This window comes from Paramormyrops kingsleyae, chromosome 16 (genome assembly GCF_048594095.1).
Source record: "Paramormyrops kingsleyae isolate MSU_618 chromosome 16, PKINGS_0.4, whole genome shotgun sequence".
NCBI lineage: Eukaryota > Metazoa > Chordata > Actinopteri > Osteoglossiformes > Mormyridae > Paramormyrops > Paramormyrops kingsleyae.
In genome coordinates this window covers 16,133,185-16,150,024 of record NC_132812.1, presented here as the reverse complement: position 1 = coordinate 16,150,024, position 16,840 = coordinate 16,133,185, and the positions used below count along the sequence as shown (strand labels likewise).

General features: G+C 44.0%; 1 protein-coding gene across 17 annotated transcripts in view; it reads left to right on the top strand.

Moving 5' to 3' along the window:
- LOC111852700 (syntaxin-binding protein 5-like) overlaps window positions 1-16,840 on the top strand; it is a 115,852-nt gene that overhangs the window by 77,556 nt on the left and 21,456 nt on the right. For 4 of the 17 annotated variants that reach the window (XM_023828902.2, XM_072700247.1, XM_023828899.2 and 1 more), the window contains exons 8-22: window positions 1,658-1,781; window positions 3,534-3,612; window positions 3,973-4,127; window positions 4,551-4,623; window positions 7,180-7,327; window positions 7,849-7,916; window positions 8,606-8,646; window positions 9,744-9,958; window positions 10,101-10,267; window positions 10,981-11,106; window positions 11,801-11,952; window positions 12,662-12,733; window positions 14,177-14,248; window positions 15,530-15,595; window positions 15,716-15,748. In XM_023828902.2, the coding sequence (XP_023684670.1) occupies window positions 1,658-1,781; window positions 3,534-3,612; window positions 3,973-4,127; window positions 4,551-4,623; window positions 7,180-7,327; window positions 7,849-7,916; window positions 8,606-8,646; window positions 9,744-9,958; window positions 10,101-10,267; window positions 10,981-11,106; window positions 11,801-11,952; window positions 12,662-12,733; window positions 14,177-14,248; window positions 15,530-15,595; window positions 15,716-15,748 (1,591 nt within the window). The remainder of the gene's footprint in view (window positions 1-1,657; window positions 1,782-3,533; window positions 3,613-3,972; window positions 4,128-4,550; window positions 4,624-7,179; window positions 7,328-7,848; window positions 7,917-8,605; window positions 8,647-9,743; window positions 9,959-10,100; window positions 10,268-10,980; window positions 11,107-11,800; window positions 11,953-12,661; window positions 12,734-14,176; window positions 14,249-15,529; window positions 15,596-15,715; window positions 15,749-16,840) is intronic. The other 13 variants (XM_023828901.2, XM_023828912.2, XM_023828907.2 and 10 more) reach the window with 5 other exon arrangements.

Here is a 16,840-nt window from a genome sequence, read left to right as displayed (position 1 = left end):
TTCTTGTTTTGCATTTTAAAAACATGTATTGAGGTGCATTAGTGTCCTTCAGTTCCCCTTACTGTGCTGTATATATGAATATTTACCCTGCATTGGATTGGCATTCCTTTCTGGGTCTCCATGGCCGTCTTGGAAGATGGATGGATGGATGGATAGATAGATGGATGGATGGATGGATGGATGGATGGATGGATAGATAAACGGATGTTTTTTTTTGTCTTACATGAGTATAAAACAATATGGGTTGCTTCTTTTCTTTGTTGCTTATGAAATGACACAAAAACTGCAATACAGCTAAAACAAAGGACTCCAATCAAGGGTTATCAACTATCTTGACGTATAGAGGAGTTAGAAAAAAAGGACCCAAATGCGATCGCAGCGGAAGTGCTCAGGAATAAATGTATGAAGATAAATAGATCACTTTGGCTCACGCTGGCCAGCGGGATATCCGGCATGGGGAAGAGCTCTGATTCCCTGCATGGGATCTCCTTTATGCAGGAAAGCAATCATATTTCAGAGATAAGATGTGCCGACACCTTTCTCTATATTCATATAGGCTTTGTAGGCTCTGATTATTCCCCAGCGCATTCTGATTCATCTGACTGAGCGGGAAAACATGAAAGGACTTCGTCTGAATTAATCACACAAATTATAATTAAACAATCCTTGTTGTTCTGAAGAATAAACACATTGAACGCAAATTCAAAATATAAGTACACTGTGTATCAAGCTACTGGTCAGGTTCCACTTCACTAATCACTACTCTTTTGCTATTTTGTGATGCAAAGTTTTGAGTCATATTGTGTCATTTCATAATTTATTTTAGCTATTGTCTGTGTTGCATATGTTCCCTGTGTCTTAATTGTCTAATTTTCTGCTATTTTTATTTGTATAGTCAGCTGACAGTCTGCAGGGGGCAGATGACTGAGCAACTTATGAAGTACATACAACAATAAACCAGAAACTTCTTAAATAATGCGCAATATCACCTTCCAGTTCCTGTATATATTGCCCCATTACCCAGAGTATTAATTTACCATCCATAATTTTACATTTTCCATATTAGAATCTCCCATAGTAGAAACCCATCTCCTTACATTTCTTCTTGATTTTACAATCAAGAATCAACATGGTTTTCCTGATTTATTTCATTGTACAATTATATTATTCCCATATATCATGTACCATAATGTTTGCTTTTTCTTTGGATTTTTTTTTAACGCCAGCATCTCCTCTGAAACCCGAGGCCCTTATTTTTAAAGTGAATTCCTCCATATGCTCCCCGTAATGGATTTTGGCACAACGGAGTATAAACAATGTCAAAGATATCTAATGTGGTCACAGACGTTATGCACGGGGGAATTTTATTAAGGAACCTCAGCTAAAGATCAAATAGATTACAAGGCCTCTGTTGCTATAAAAGCAGTCGGGGGCATTTTACAGTATCCGTACCTGAGTCATGCCTAAAGATGCTAGTTCCAGGAACACCCTAATGATGACTTATATACATCTAGGCATGCTGGCGAGGGCATGGTTTGCCATTAAGCCGACTGTTGCATTCCGACTGTCTTGTTGGCTTCGTGGGTGGTGTGGCTGGGTCTTCAGATGCAGATCCATGACTCCAGTTGCTCTTCTTTCTGCCCCATCTCTTCCTCAGGCCATCCACTCTGTCAGCTGGCACCACGAAGGCAAGCAGTTCATGTGCAGCCACTCCGACGGCAGCCTGACCACGTGGAGCCTGAGGAACACTGCCAAGCCCTTCCAGCTCACCTTTCCCCACGGTAGGACCTCCTTCCTCTTCCGGCCCATCTGCCAGGTTCTAGTCCCCCAAACTGGCTCACCCTCTCCAGTTTCCGGCCCTCCACGAAGCACTCCCTCCCCGGGAGAGGAGGGGGAGGCGTGTGATCAGTCGGTGTGTGATGACGAACGTCGAGTTAATGGCAAGACCCCACGACTCTTCAAAAAGCAGGGGTAGAGCGACCAAACGTGTCTCCTGCTTTTTCGGCAACTTGAAAAGAGGCCCGGGATTTTGTCGATGCCAGGCGTCGGCAGACGCGAGGCGTTCATTGTCTTTCACGCCCACAGCACCACGATGTGACTCACGAATCAAGGATAATGAAAGGACAGAGTCTAGGGAAACAAAAAGAAAAAGAGGAGCATCAAAAGACACTACAGGCAGCCCTCAGATTGAGAACACCCAACTTACGGACAACTCGTACTTACAAACGGACTGCCATAAAGGCTAGTATAGTAAAAGTCAGGTTAAATACAGTGGTTTATAATAAAGAACACACGCATAACATTTTGAAAATTGCACGGCATGGCTTACGTGTTTCGTCAGCTGGAGGTACAGTACAGTACTGTATGTAACTGCTTTTATTATTACTGTATAATAATAGTTATTATTACGTACTGTATTATTACTTAGCTACAGATTTAACTTAAAGACAGACTTAAGGAATGGATCTCACTTGTAACCTGGGGACTGACTGCATATTGTTGAACATGTCTGCTCTTAATAGCATGTGACCTGAAGTTTAAGCTTGTTTTTACCACCTAGCTCGACCTTTTTTCATGACCCCGTACCTTGTTCTGAGGTAAAACAGAGTCTAAATAGAGTGAAGTAGGGCACACTGGGAGAGCAGAGCCTGGTGGAGTTTGGTAACTGGTCTCCGATCCGTGGGTCACTGTTCGGGGGGCAGGGTGGGGCTCTCCAGACGCTCTCCCTGCTGCGAGGGTACCGCCAGGAGGGGCGTTTTGGCACGGCAGGCGGTCCTGGGACGTGCCGTCTGGCGGTCGCCTTTTCGGAGGAAGCCAAGGGCATCACGGGCGAGACGCGCTGGCTCTCAGACTCATTTACGGCACTCGGACGTGTGGCTCCTTCATCGGCTCCCTCTGTAAATGCTAGATGATGAAAGTCACACTGTGAAGGTCATAAAGGATCTCTGGCCAATTTAATTAGTCTCTTTATTTTGGTCTTTTAGAATAGTAAAATACTGTTAAAACAGTACATTGCTATCGATATCCATCCATCCATCTACCTGTCTCAGGGATAATAAAAGTATACTAATTATGATCTATCTATCTATCTATCTATCTATCTATCTATCTATAACATGATTGTTGGACATTCATGGACATAAGGCCTTTATGCATTAATTATATATATTTTTTAAGTTTCAAATTTCTTGTAGTATTTTGTGTAATAAAATTTTAGATATAACCTGACAGCTGCATAAATATTTCTTCAGTATTTTGTGTATTGTGACTGCAAGCAAACAGTGTGTGTCCAGTTTGTGTTGCTGAGCAAAGCTGTTTTTGGTTCATGCTCGTCAGCTTCAGTAACTCCAGAATTTTCCGCCCTAAAGCTGAGTTACATATCATATCACCGCACAAGAGACATTGAAATGCAGGAATGTAAAGTCACGCAATCTCAAACCCAGCACGCGTACACGCACACACATACGCAGGGCACGTGCTATGAAGTTGGACTCCCTTTTGCATGCTGCCTTTTAATGTTTCTGTCTCTGCAGGGAGGACCCAGCGGGACGGGAGGAAGCCAGAATCCTGCAAACCGATACTGAAGGTGGAGTACAAAACCACGAGGAACAGGTGAGCGTTACAGACACAACGTGCGACTCGCTTGAATTCTCTTTGCTCCGGGTCCAGATTTATTTTGGGATTTCTTTTATTTTAAAGGACACGTTATATAAAAATATTGACATTGTGCAGAACAAGGCAGAGGCTGAAAGAGGCTAAATGAGAAACATTTTTTACTTTTTCCACCGACAAAGAGAAACTTTTCGTTTTTCGGTTCATTCTGTAGCTTAAAGTCCATGTACTGTATAGAAGTGCTATTTCCTCTGCTTACATGAAATAATCGAAATGCCACATTCTGCATAACTAAAGAAGCAGGCGGCCGAATGAGATGGAGAGTGAAGGGAGGTAACGGCTTGGTCTTTACCTCTGCAGCGAGCCCTTCATCATATTTTCCGGGGGGCTGTCCTACGACAAGGCCAACAGGAGGCCGACTCTCACCATCATGCACGGCAAGTCTATCACGGCGCTGGAGATGGACCACCCCATCGTCGAGTTCCTGGTTCTGTGCGAGACCCCTTACTCCAACGGTGCGTATCTAACGGCATGTTGTTATCAGTATTCCCGAGTACAAGGTGCAGTTTGTACTACAGCGTGACTCAGATTGTGATACCTTTTTTTCACAGATGGTGTACTTAGTGGTCTTCAGTGGCAGTGAATATACACCTGTGAATGTTTGTAAAAAGCTAGTAATGTTAAAGGACACCTGAAATACAACGATAACATTTTATTATTTTGACAAGTGTTATAATTTATCAACTCCTACTAAGCGCCACTCATCTTGCAGTAACTTTAGTCTGTGAATATGAAGTAATTCATATGGGAGTTTCTGTCTCCTGAGAAATACTTTAATGCCTCTGTCATGTCATTTAATGTCTTTAAGCCATAAATCGTCTTAGCAGTTGTCGGCATGCTAAACTGGGTGTTTTTGCGTTTTCAATGACTGGCTGCAGAAGTCCAAGAACCCTACGCAGTGGCGGTATTACTGGAAAAGGATTTCATTGTGGTGGATCTGACACAGAGCAAGTAAGTGCAGAGGATAAAGGGACGGGGGAAATAGCCTGTGACCGGCAGCATTGTATGGGGCCTTTGTTGACTCAGGAAGACACGCATCCTTTCCTTGTCAAAGGAGCATTTGACGAGCGAGGAGCTCCGAAGGGTACAGGCCGCATGGTTCGGTGATGCGGATGGTCATGACTACGGTATCCCATAAAACATTCAATGTGTGATAAGCAGGTGGCAAGGGACACGGCGCGCTGGGAAAATGCCGAGCGAAATTCAGCCAGTGATGAGCCCCAAAGTTGGCTGAAAGTTAAATTGCTATAAATGTCCCAATTTCTTTTTCTACAGCCACTTATCCAGTCCAGGGTCACAGTCAGGGTAGAGGCTATTCCCAGAAGCGCGGAGCATGTCCGTCACAGGCCACACACTACAGACAACATAGAGGCAGCAAAACAAATGAATTTGGTGCACGGGAGGAATCTGGAATACACTAAAGGAAGCACCTGGAGATTGTGTAGAGAACTTGCGAACTCTGCACAAACCTGCAGAGCGTGAGACTACCAGGCAACCCACTGAACCATATGTCACCCAGTGTCCCAGACAGCTCTGAGAAATAATTTATCTTAAGTCGCTCTGGGCGAAAGTTCTCCAAAATGAGAGCAACATTGCCAGGACACACTTGAGACTTCTTTGCGTAACATTTAGACGTTCTCATAGGGCGGTAAAAAGAAATGTGTTCCTTCTACATTGCTACCTTCAGCTGAGTAGCAGTAAGATGGCTTGATACAACATGAAGACTGATGAATCCTGCAGGAACCAGGTTCATTCATAATGCAGATCCTGTACACCAGGGGTGCCCACACTTTTTCAGCTTGCGAGCTACTTATAAATGACCAAGTCATATGCTCCTATAAAAATGCACAACATATATTTATGTATAAAAATACGGAGTATTCTTTAATATTATTATTTATTATTATTACTATTAATTTTTATTCATTTCCCATTGGGATAAATAAAGTATTTTTGAATTGAACTGGGATTTTAGTTCCTTCACCTTTCTCTTTCTCAGCTCTCTTTTCGGAGGGAAGTTAATGTCGTAGTTTCTATGAAAAGTCCGAAAATGCCGCTCCACATTTCCCTTCTTCGGAATAGCAGTGGTAGGCTGACAAATGAGGCAAATACACTTCGAATATGACACTGTGAAAAAAAAACTCCTCCTTCCATTCCGTATGGAAGTGGTAGGTTTTTGGCTTCTTACTTGGTCCAGCTCCCCCATTCATTTTTATACCCTTTCTTAAGTTTAGTAGAAATAAATTGTAGGCTAACTAGGCCACTCGGTCGCTTGCTGGAGTTTTGCAGCAGCTGGCGCAGTTGAACGCGTCATTCATCCTGCCATACGATCTACCCACACTACCTTTGCGATCTACCAGTAGATCACGATAGACGTATTGGGCACCCCTGCTGTAGATATATTGATTCTTGCTTTTTCATATTTCATACTTTCAGATCACTGGGAAAGGAAGGCTAATTTCCTTAATTAGTGTCAATACCAGAGGCAAAAATGGAAAAAGTATGTAAAATATGCTCCTTAAATGCAACATTCATATCCTCCAGATGCATACATGCAAGCACACACACACACACACACACACACAAATCCTTTCACCTTTTACAGACATGCAACAAATACGATCACAGATGTAATGCAACAAAATAATTGTGTGAGTCAAATTATTTCCTTCTTAATCAATACAAATAGCAACTAACAGTGGCACAGTTGAGAAATGCATTTCTGATTACAATACGATCCTTATTGGCGGCATACATTATAGGTAATGTATAAAATATCCAACTACAGGCAATCCCCAGGTTAAGAACTTCCAACTTACAGTATGGAAAACTCATTCTTTTGAATGGATTGCCATAAAGCCTATCATGCTAAAAATTCAGGTTAAATACAATGGATTATAATAAGGAACACAATCTTCGGCTCAAGGTGTAGTACAGTACAATGTGTACTTTTATTATCGCTGTATTACCGTCATTATTATGTACTGTATTATTATTTTTCTGACTTACCTACAAATTAAACTTAAAGGCAAACTTAGGGAATGGGTCTCATTCGTAACGTGGAGACTGCCTATATATAAATGGTTAAAAGAATGAACTAAGCAATTAAATGTAACAGTCTTCCTTTAGCTTCAGCACTGAATGCTAATGGGTCTCATTTGTATATTGCAATATATCACAATCAGAATGGTTTATTTATCAACATGTACTTTTATATATGAGGAATTTATTTTGGGGTGTCATGCAAAGCAATGGAAGGCAATCAAAAACTCAACATAATAAATTATACAGCTAAATAAATTATATGGTTACTTGTTACTTTATAGGTTTCTACTTCAGGTATAAGGAGGGACTTGGGAAAGGTACTTAGGCATAATTACTCTGAACTACCCTGCTGTGCAAATGGCTGAAACAATAAGGCAGCTTTAGTGGTTTCATCGACCGGCTGTGTTTACCCTTTCTGACAGTGTGCTCACGCATCTGCATTTTCCTTCGTCTGTTCTGCAGCTACCCCATTTTCGAGAACCCCTACCCCATGGACATCCACGAGTCTCCTGTCACCTGCACGGCCTACTTCGCAGACTGCCCGCCTGAAATTATACCCGTCCTCTATTCCATAGGAGCCAAACACAAAAAGCAGGGCTACAGCCATAAGGTATGATGGGTCTGCCAAGGTGCACCTGAGAATTAACTAAGTTTGGGCTTAGTTTGAGAATTAACTTTCAGGGCACATTAGTTTGAATATATTAATAAGTTAAGCGATTTTTGCAAAGATCCAAAGGCAGGATTCGGCAGCACTGTTTCAGTTTTTTTTTAACAACCCGTGAATCCATGGACTGTCCTTTTGTCCTACTCAACAACGCCTGTCAACCCCGATGTTCATAAACTCACATCTTATTTGATCACTTCTCAGCTGTGGCTTAGGTGTGACCAGTGTTAATGTAGATGCTGCTTTAGCACATGTCACTTGTCACACGCATGTCAAATGTGATGGACCTAACGGTCTCTCACACCCCAAAGACAGTGGTCTAGCAAAGCCATTTCTGATTCACCACTTAACGGCTAAAGTAGACAAGAGAAACAGGTACTGCATTTGGTGGGTTGACCCAAACAAGGTAAACATTCAATTGAAAGTTAAACCTACAGAAATGAGGGTAATTTTTTTCTTATTTTCAGGAGTGGCCAGTGAGTGGGGGCACGTGGACCCTGGGTGGTCAGACCTACCCAGAGATCATCATCACAGGGTGAGTACTTCCTCACACCCCCAAATGCCACGCCGGCTTGTAAAGGGTCCCTAAGAGCAGTGTGCGAAATACGGGAGGTCCGGGGGGGGGGGGGGTCTGACACCCCCGATTAACCCATAAGACTCCCTGAGAGCCTCAAAAGCAAAATTTTAAGGGGGTCTCAAGATCGGTATTGCACAACAATAGGGAGATGGGGACCCCCCCGAATATTGACGGGTATTTCGCACACTGCCTAAGAGCCATGTGCAGTGCAGCTCCTACCCACTACCTCTGTAGCAATCCAGCTAAATCAAAATCCAGACCAGGATTTTGTTTCTACCAACCAGTTGCACATAAAGAGTCACTGTCACAGAGTACTCAACTGGTTGGTAGAAACAAAATCCTGGTCTGGATTTGTAGCATCTGGATCTAAAATGCCAAATGCTGATGAAAACAGACGAGACTGAAAGTAATCAGCCTGTCTGAAATGTTTTATACACATTTGGGTTCTTAATGTGAGGTGCTGTATATATTTAAATCATTCTACTGGGAATTGTTAAAATTAGTGTTAAATAAATAACAAAGCTTATTATATTGAGTAATTAATGTCTCGGGTTTCCTGTCCTTTTTTTTCCGTAGACATGTTCTGTGGTTTTTCATTTTCACTCAGAAAAAAAATTAAGAGCAGTACCTGTGTCTTTCTGCTACAGGCACGCAGATGGATCAATAAAATTTTGGGACGCATCTGCCAGTAAGTGCTTGATGTTTGGCTCTCATCAGCTCAGTGTGACGCTATGAGCTTTGCACCAATTCTCTGTCATTCTGTGTGGCTTTAAAATCTTTTTTTTTTTCCCCGGGTGTGACCAATGACACATGACCTTCTGTAGTGAGCGACTGCTTTGTAGGGGAGGCAAAATCACTCTGGCATTTTCCACCACAATCAAAACTGTCACAAAGTCACAAAGCACAGAGCTGTGAACTCCAAAGCCGGCTCGCGGTATTTGGGTATGCAGTACAAAGCTTGTATAAATTTCCCGTCTCATCATTATATTATCGGTCTGTTCGCGTATTTAGTTTCCTTTCTTGCAGTAAATGAACCAAATATATTTGAACAAATATAGTAGAGACAACACGTAAAATTACACAACATTTGTCTTCAATAGCTAGCTGTCTCTTGTTTGCAATGTTTTGTTGTTTGGAACTGAAATGACTAAATATACAAAATAAATATTAACATTAATATAAAGAATAACATGCAAATGAATATCTTTGACGTCATTAGAAGGCATTATATTCAGACAACCACATTAAAGGTAAACAAAAAAAATGAACAGCGACTGATGACAGTAATAAGGCAAAACCCGTCCTTCTGTCCCTTAACCATGTTTCTAGGTATTCTATATTCTAGGTCTAGGTTGATCTGTGGTATTACCTATCCTCTTGGGCATGGTTTTGTGTTAGCGTTCGTGCTGCAGCTTGACGGCTTTTGAGTCCCGTTGTCTCTGCTGCTGTTCATGCTGATGTTCCCGTAAAATCTGAAGCCTCAGGTACACAGATGGGGTTCAGAGTTCTGCCGAACATGCATATTTACTGCAGATCGCGGAACAGAGGGTGTTTAATTGGACCATTTGGATGCACTTTCAATACAATTAATTGGGATACAGGAGATACAGTGAGCCATATCAGCCCCTAGATGTCGTACCATTGTGAATGGGTGGCTTAAGACCGATACTTGCCACTGGGGAAATTACAGAAATTTGTCATGTGGTTCTAATTATAAACCACGATAGAATGTTCTAGCATTAGTGTGTCCCCGCTTCCCGCTCCAATCCTCCCCACTGCTGCCAGTCACCCTGCAGATGCTCTACAAGCTGAAGACGTCGAAGGTGTTCGAGAAGCCCAAGATGGGGGACGGGCGGGTGGCGGAGCTGGTGGAGGAGGACCCCTTTGCCGTGCAGATGGTCAGTTGGTGCCCCCAGAGCCGGCTATTCTGCGTGGTGGGCATCTCCGCCCACGTCATCCTCTACCGCTTCAGCAGACACGACGCCACCACTGAAATTACCGTGAGTGACCACGGGGCGCCCATCCCCCTCTGGGGGTGGCTCTGGGGGTGGCTCTGGGGGTGGCTCTGGGGGCGGCTCTGGGGGCGGCTCTGGGGGCGGCTCTGGGGCCGACACTGTCAAAAGCCGCTGCTCTCTCCCCCAGGCTCTGGAGGTGCGCCTGCAGTGTGACGTAGAGGAGCCCATCTCCCCGTCGGAGACGGAGGCCAACACGGGCCTCCTGGACGCCAGTCTACACTCCCCCCAGCACCCCCCTGGCAGTCCGGGTTCTGCTACCCCTGACAGCGTCAGAGACAGCATCCCCTGCCTCAGGTTAGTCAATCTGCAGCAGCTGGAAATGCAGCTGTTAGGGAGACAGGCGGTTGGCAGGGAGGCCCACGGTCTCCCACAGAGCACACCCAACGCTTCTGGCTAGGGGAGGCTGACCTGTCTCCGTTGCTGATTACATCTCTCCCCTCCAGTTCCTCCGGTGGGTGACAAAGTCAGGACCGATACTGAATTATTGCTACATTTTGGTCCCTTTGAGTGCTATGATCCATGTAACCTGTGGAGATTGCATCTGTAGAGATTGCTCTTAGATGTTCCAGAACTCTCTCATGTTATGTTGGTGTCGGGGAGACTTTGCTAAGGTCAGGTAGGAAATGGTAGCTGATAAACCGGAGCCCAAAATGAAAGAGGGTATAATTTAATAAGGCAACTTTATAATTGTTCTACCATGGAAAGGATCCAGTTTCCTGTAGTTGTTTGTTAACAGTTCCTTCTGACCCAGTCGGGCAGGGGGGGGGGACTGGAGCCATTCACAGGCAGCACCAGACACAAGGCAAGGAAGCACCCCAGGATGCCAGTAAATTGCAGGACGAGCGTGCACAACATTGCATGCTATGAGTACTTTGGAAACACTTGGTCACCTAACCACGCGACTGAGAGCAGAACCCAGAGGAAGCCCACAGCAAGTGGGAAAATCCCCATACACGCGCTTTCTCACTCACGCTCTCTCATGTTGCCGACTCCACCTCCCCCCCCAGGGTGAAGAACCGACCGATTCGCATGCCCCCAGGTTATCAGGCCGACTTGGTGGTGCAGCTCCTCTGGGTGGATGGGGAACCCCCACAGCAGATCACCAGCCTCCACTTAAACTCCGCCTACAGCCTGTAAGCAGCAATCCCTTCACCTTCTTCTCCTGCTGCCTGATGGTTTCCGTTTCCTTCTCGCTCTCATTATCCCTCTATACTGTTGCCTGTGTATTATGTAATGTGTTTTCACCTGCCCCCCACCCCATAATCTTCCCTCATTGACATTCTTTTCTTTACTGGGCATGTGACTTTTTATTTATTCTCGTACTCTAAAAGGTCACTGGGCTCCTTGTCGCCACCTCTGTTCCACTTCCTCTACACCAGAGCTATGAATCCATCCACACGTTAACCAATGACCTCACCTTATTCATTTATGCATTTATACACCTCCTGCCTATTTTATTCTCCTTCTTCGCTATTTTTTTTAATGTTCTGGTTAATAATACTCTAGCCCTGCTGTCAATCAAATATCTTGTAAGCACAGTGTAGTTTGAGTACAAGCATAACAGCTCATCAAATATACCTTTGATGAGCTGTAACAGAGTACAGGCTCGGCCCAATACTGCAGGTGGGTGGGGCCATTCAGGGGAATTAGAAGGAAATGAAAGAAGATCTTAAATTATGTACAAGCAGCAAGGGTAAAATCAATCTAATGAGTCTCCATTGGGCAGATGCACCTCGTCCTTCATCGCCATCCATCGCCATCGCCGGGAGCTCTCAGTGTAACTGGTGGGTTAATTCGAGGCTCACTTCCGCTTTCGACTGTAACCAGGCTGGCTCTGGGGAACTGCAATGGCCTGGTCGTGGTGGACTACCTCCAGAAGAACGTCCTGCTGTGCATGAGCACCCTGGAGCTGTACGGCTCAAACGACCCGTACCAGCGCCTGGCCCGCTCCCCGCGCAAGAGCAGGCAGTTCGCCGCAGGTACGCGGCTCGTGCCTCTGCCTGCATGTGTCCCGCATTTCCGGCTCTGCCTTTCCTGTCACGCACCAGTGCATGCCCACGCAAGAAACATGCGCTCAGATTAACATGCAGTTCTTAAACACTGACAAACAAAGTTGGGATGTATACAGGAGTTCACACAGGCAGATTCACGTGTAAACAGATGGACATGATGCCAGATTTATTTATGCACACAATTGCAGACAGATATAGTCGCAAACATGCATACATTTATGTTTTGTGTTCGATTTGTTTAGTAGATGCTGTATTAAAAATAAAAAAATGCAGTGTCAGCCCCTGGAGCAATTTGGGGTTAAGGGCCGTGCTAAGGTCCCAAAAGTGAGATCACTATTCTGGTGACCTTGGGTTTGAATCAGCACCCGATGAACCACATACTGCCCTCAAATAGGACAGCATGCAATCTCTACACATAAAAAGTGGGGCGGCAGAGGAGGCTGTGATTCGAACCGCTAACCCTTGATATATGGCACACTGAGGTGCTACCACAACTCTCTACCCTAACTAGGCATAGTTTGATGCTTGCAGGCACACATGCACACTCACCCAGACTGCATGCTCCCCACTTTCCTTGCATGGTCCTTTTCTCCTTGCCCCGCTTGGTTACATCTCTCTCTAACGTCAACCTCACTGTAGATAACTGCATCCCCATTATTAATCTGCACTGTTCCAGGTTCTGGTTCTGGTGCTGGTGCTGGTGTTGGCTACTGTCCCACTTCTACTCCTCTCTCCACTCACTGTACAGGTGCTAATAGCATATTTGTTTGTGTATCACGTACCTTTGTTATCCAGCAAGATTGGCCATCTTGAGCTTCTCGGGCCAGACTTTCAAAAGTCAACTGCTCCTGTTAAAGGCAAGAGCATTCTAGTCTTAGGTCAGATTAGAATGTAAAGGTGCGTGTAATCTAGCCCAATATAAAGGAGCCAGTTTTCTTTCTTAAAGGTCCACGTTACCGCAGCTCTAGTTGGGCTATATCACAGTTTTGTTTGAGTTCCTTGTGTTGACTGTGGAGCTTTTTTCCCTGTTGAGTGTCCAGTACTCGCCATATGTTATGTCGATATGTTGCTTGTGTGTGTATTAGTTATGCCATCCTGTGTAGGTGTTTCACGTATTTCTATACATGTCCATAATCACTCACGTTACCAATAATATCAGCCATTGTGATGTCTTACGTTGAAAGACTCACTGTGTTTTTTGTTGGATTAAATTCTTCTGGCTTTTACTCTTGTGATATTCATGCCTCTTTGAGAGGCTTTGTAATATATTACTATGCATTGTATTACAGCAAATTCTGTTACATATCTATAAATCTGTAAGTTAGCTCATATAAATGTATTAAAATATTTGAAATTTACAGATTGAATCTTTAATCATGTTGCAAAATACTATAAAATTTCACAACATGATTTCTTGGTTTTATGTACAACTGCTTCATAAGCCATTTGAAAAAAAAAAATACATATAAAGACCAGTTTCCAGCATTTTCGTGACGCTCTTCTGATTCCTGTGTTTATTAAGTGCGTTTTGTCACACGGAATCTGCTTTCATCCAAGCGTTGCTTTTTCCGTATATGATTTAGCTAACAGCAAAGCGTGAGATGTATCTGACCACCAGTCCCCTCACACTTCATTATTTCTGCCAACCAAAACCTCAGTTATACATCTATACATTTTCATGTAGAGGGTGTTTTAATGCAGCCAAACCTTCACAAATGGATCCCTGCAAGGATGAATTCAGGGGCACTGGCTCCAGGTGAAAGCTGATTGGTCCCTGGAATGTCTGCTCCCCTGTCACTCAGCAAATCAAAACATACCATTAGCTAATGATATGGTTGGCCCCTCTGTGTGAATTATGGCCCCTCTTTGCCCCCACTTTATAAAGTCCTAGAATTGCCCCTGGGAGTCTGGTAGCTCATAATCTTAAAGTGAGCTTTTTGGCTATCAGACTGAAATGCTAATATTGGTTTGCTTTCATTATAGGATAACATCCCGCCCTTGCCTCTGTATGTCCCCCCGACATAACTGGATCTTGGTTGGCTTTCCGTCCCCCTGTTTATCCTGAGACTGATTGAGTTTGGGGTCCCCTTCCTCTGGACCCAGTGACTGTTGTCTCCTCCTCACCACACTTCTCTTCTTTCCCCATATACGTCCACTGTGACTGCCGGTGTGATGGCATGCTGTCTGGCAGACAACATTTGCATGCGCGGCCTGTCTAACTTTTATTCAGATTCAAAGAAAAGGATTCGTACGTCTTACCAGAGTAAGTGCGGCCTCGCTGAAGGCGGAGGGGTGCGGGGGGGTGGGGGGGGGGAATGGATGGATTCCCGTTGAGGAGCACACCAGAAGGACAAATCAGGGCTGAGAAGGACAGTTTGTTCTATACCTGAACAAAAGACAAAAAAAAAACATAGCAGTATTCTTTTAAAGGGTAAACTGCAATTGAGAACATTTTGTTAAAAGTAAGCCCCTTTTCTAAATTATGCTATTCTTCCAGTGACTGATTTGGCCAGGTGACCCACTGACCATGTCCCAAAGCCAAGGTTGGACTTACGCATGGGCTAATCTAGGTTGTCACCCAGGGTCTTGAGATGTAGGCGGGTGGGGGGGTCCCCAAATTATTATTTTTTTTCTCGGTTTGTTGCAGCAGCATTTTATGCTGTAGGTAGGGCCCTAACAATGACTTTAGCCCAGGAGCCCCCAGTTGGGCCCTGGTTAAAATGCTTTTTCAGCATGTCCTTCTCGGTTGCTGTTTACCACCCGAATTGATCGTATTTAGTCACCTTTTTGAAATTCTGGGGTTATCTGTAATGGTGAAAATGATAAAAGGGTTTTCTTCATGCGCAGCAGTGCCTGGTCCGGCACAGGGTGTACTGCAGTACTGGAAGAACCCCCAGAACTCTTTTCTCCTGTTTTATTCTGTAAGATGAGAAAAAAGAGTTGATCAGAGAATAGGCGGCATTTTCTTTATGTCAGTTCAGAAGTCTGCATTATTAAATAATTCTGATATTTCCCAATGTAAAAATTCCTTTTAAAGACCACAGTTTCAGTGAGTTTAGTGAATTAGAAGTGAGCAGTTAAAAATAAGGAAATGGATAAACATGTACAGCATGAGAACAACTGTCAGATCATGCAAATATAATGATGAATACAGTATGAATGCACAGTTTGAACGCACCATGTCATATGCTGTACAGTCTATTCAAGAATTTCCATTTTCAGTAATGAAGTGAAATACAACCTCTATGTATTGACTGTGTTATTGGGTTCAATCAATTGGAGAATATTTAAATATTCAAAAAAAGAAAGGTATAATTTAGATGTTATTTATCACAGGACTGGGTATCCTCAGACAAATGAAATCGCTGGACAATTTTCGTGAAACGTGGCTAAGAATGAGAATGATACGTTTCTGATTTTGACAATGGAATGTTGGCTATAAAGTGACCGGTATGAGTAAGATGATAGTGATTTTGGTTCCCTCTCCCTCTTTGCACATCGGCTGCACCGGGATATACAACTCACCACCGGCTTGGTACACCAGGCCTTACAGAACTGACAGACAACCAGGTGTCTTTGGAGCTTGACCGGAGCAGGTCGCCCACCTCAGGTAACCACTCCCTAGCCTGATGACCTGCATCTACACAAAGACACGGTTACTCTGCCCGTCGGCACATTGATGTCCTTGGTGACCTTCATTGTTCAGTCTTACTTTTAGTTCCTTCACCAGGGCATCGGCAAAAAGGTGACCAAATGTCCACGGGTGAGTATCAGCGGAGTGTCCCGGTGTTTTGGCATTTTCCATGTCCTTAACCCGTGGAAGATGTATCCAGCGGTGGTGTGGACTTTCCAGGCTTATCGGCGGCTTTAACGATACGGGCTTTGATGCATGCGATGACGTAAATAGGTAACTGCCAAAATAAATGGAACACCAACATACAGTATGGGCCAAACACATAGTTATGCTAATTGGCATCTCTGAGTCTACCATAGTGTATGATTGTGTATGTCAGTGTGTGCATGTATGTGACCTGTGATTGACTGGCATCCCATTCAGCTTTGTGCTATATGTGGCATAGGATAGGGCTCCAGATTCCCCATAAGAATAACCATAATAAGTGGTTAGAAGGGTGGATGGATGGATGGATGGATAGGATGACCAACATGCAGTGTCTGATTAGGGCGGTTGGCCATCATGAGCCAACAAAACAGCTTCATTGTGCCTTGCCACCAATTAAACAAGTGTCTGGAACTGTGCGAGAGGCACGGGGCACCAATGGCCCGTGAGACATTCTACTGTTGGTGTTCTGCAGATGGTGACAGAAAATACTGGCTCATAATCCAAAATCTCCCTTAAGGGTACAGTTGGCTTGTGACCATTTCAGCTATTGCACATGGTTTTGATCATTTTGATAATCATCAGACCACTCAGAGGCCCTGTGGATGAGGTCAGTATCATTCTGAAAACTCATTAGTCTATAAGTTCTTCACCACAGAATGAACACGGTCACTCATAATTGTTTTTGTTATTAAAAATATGTTGAATGGACCTAAACCCAACTATAAAAATTGTACTCCGCACCAGACATACCAACCACATACTGTACCGAGAGAGCTTAACAAACTCATTATCAGGAGTAACAAGTACCTGTGCACTTGTTGAGAACACGGTGAAACATGACTCATCAGACCATGTGACTCCTCCCCAGTGTCTGTGAAAGGTTGAATTATTAGATGCAGGTTCATTCACTGTGTCTCCCTCATTATGAACTAGACCTGTTGAAACTGCCTACTCAGATGTTGGAGTGGAATTAGTCAGTTAATTCAGAGCTGCTTATCTGCTGTGCCTGTCGTC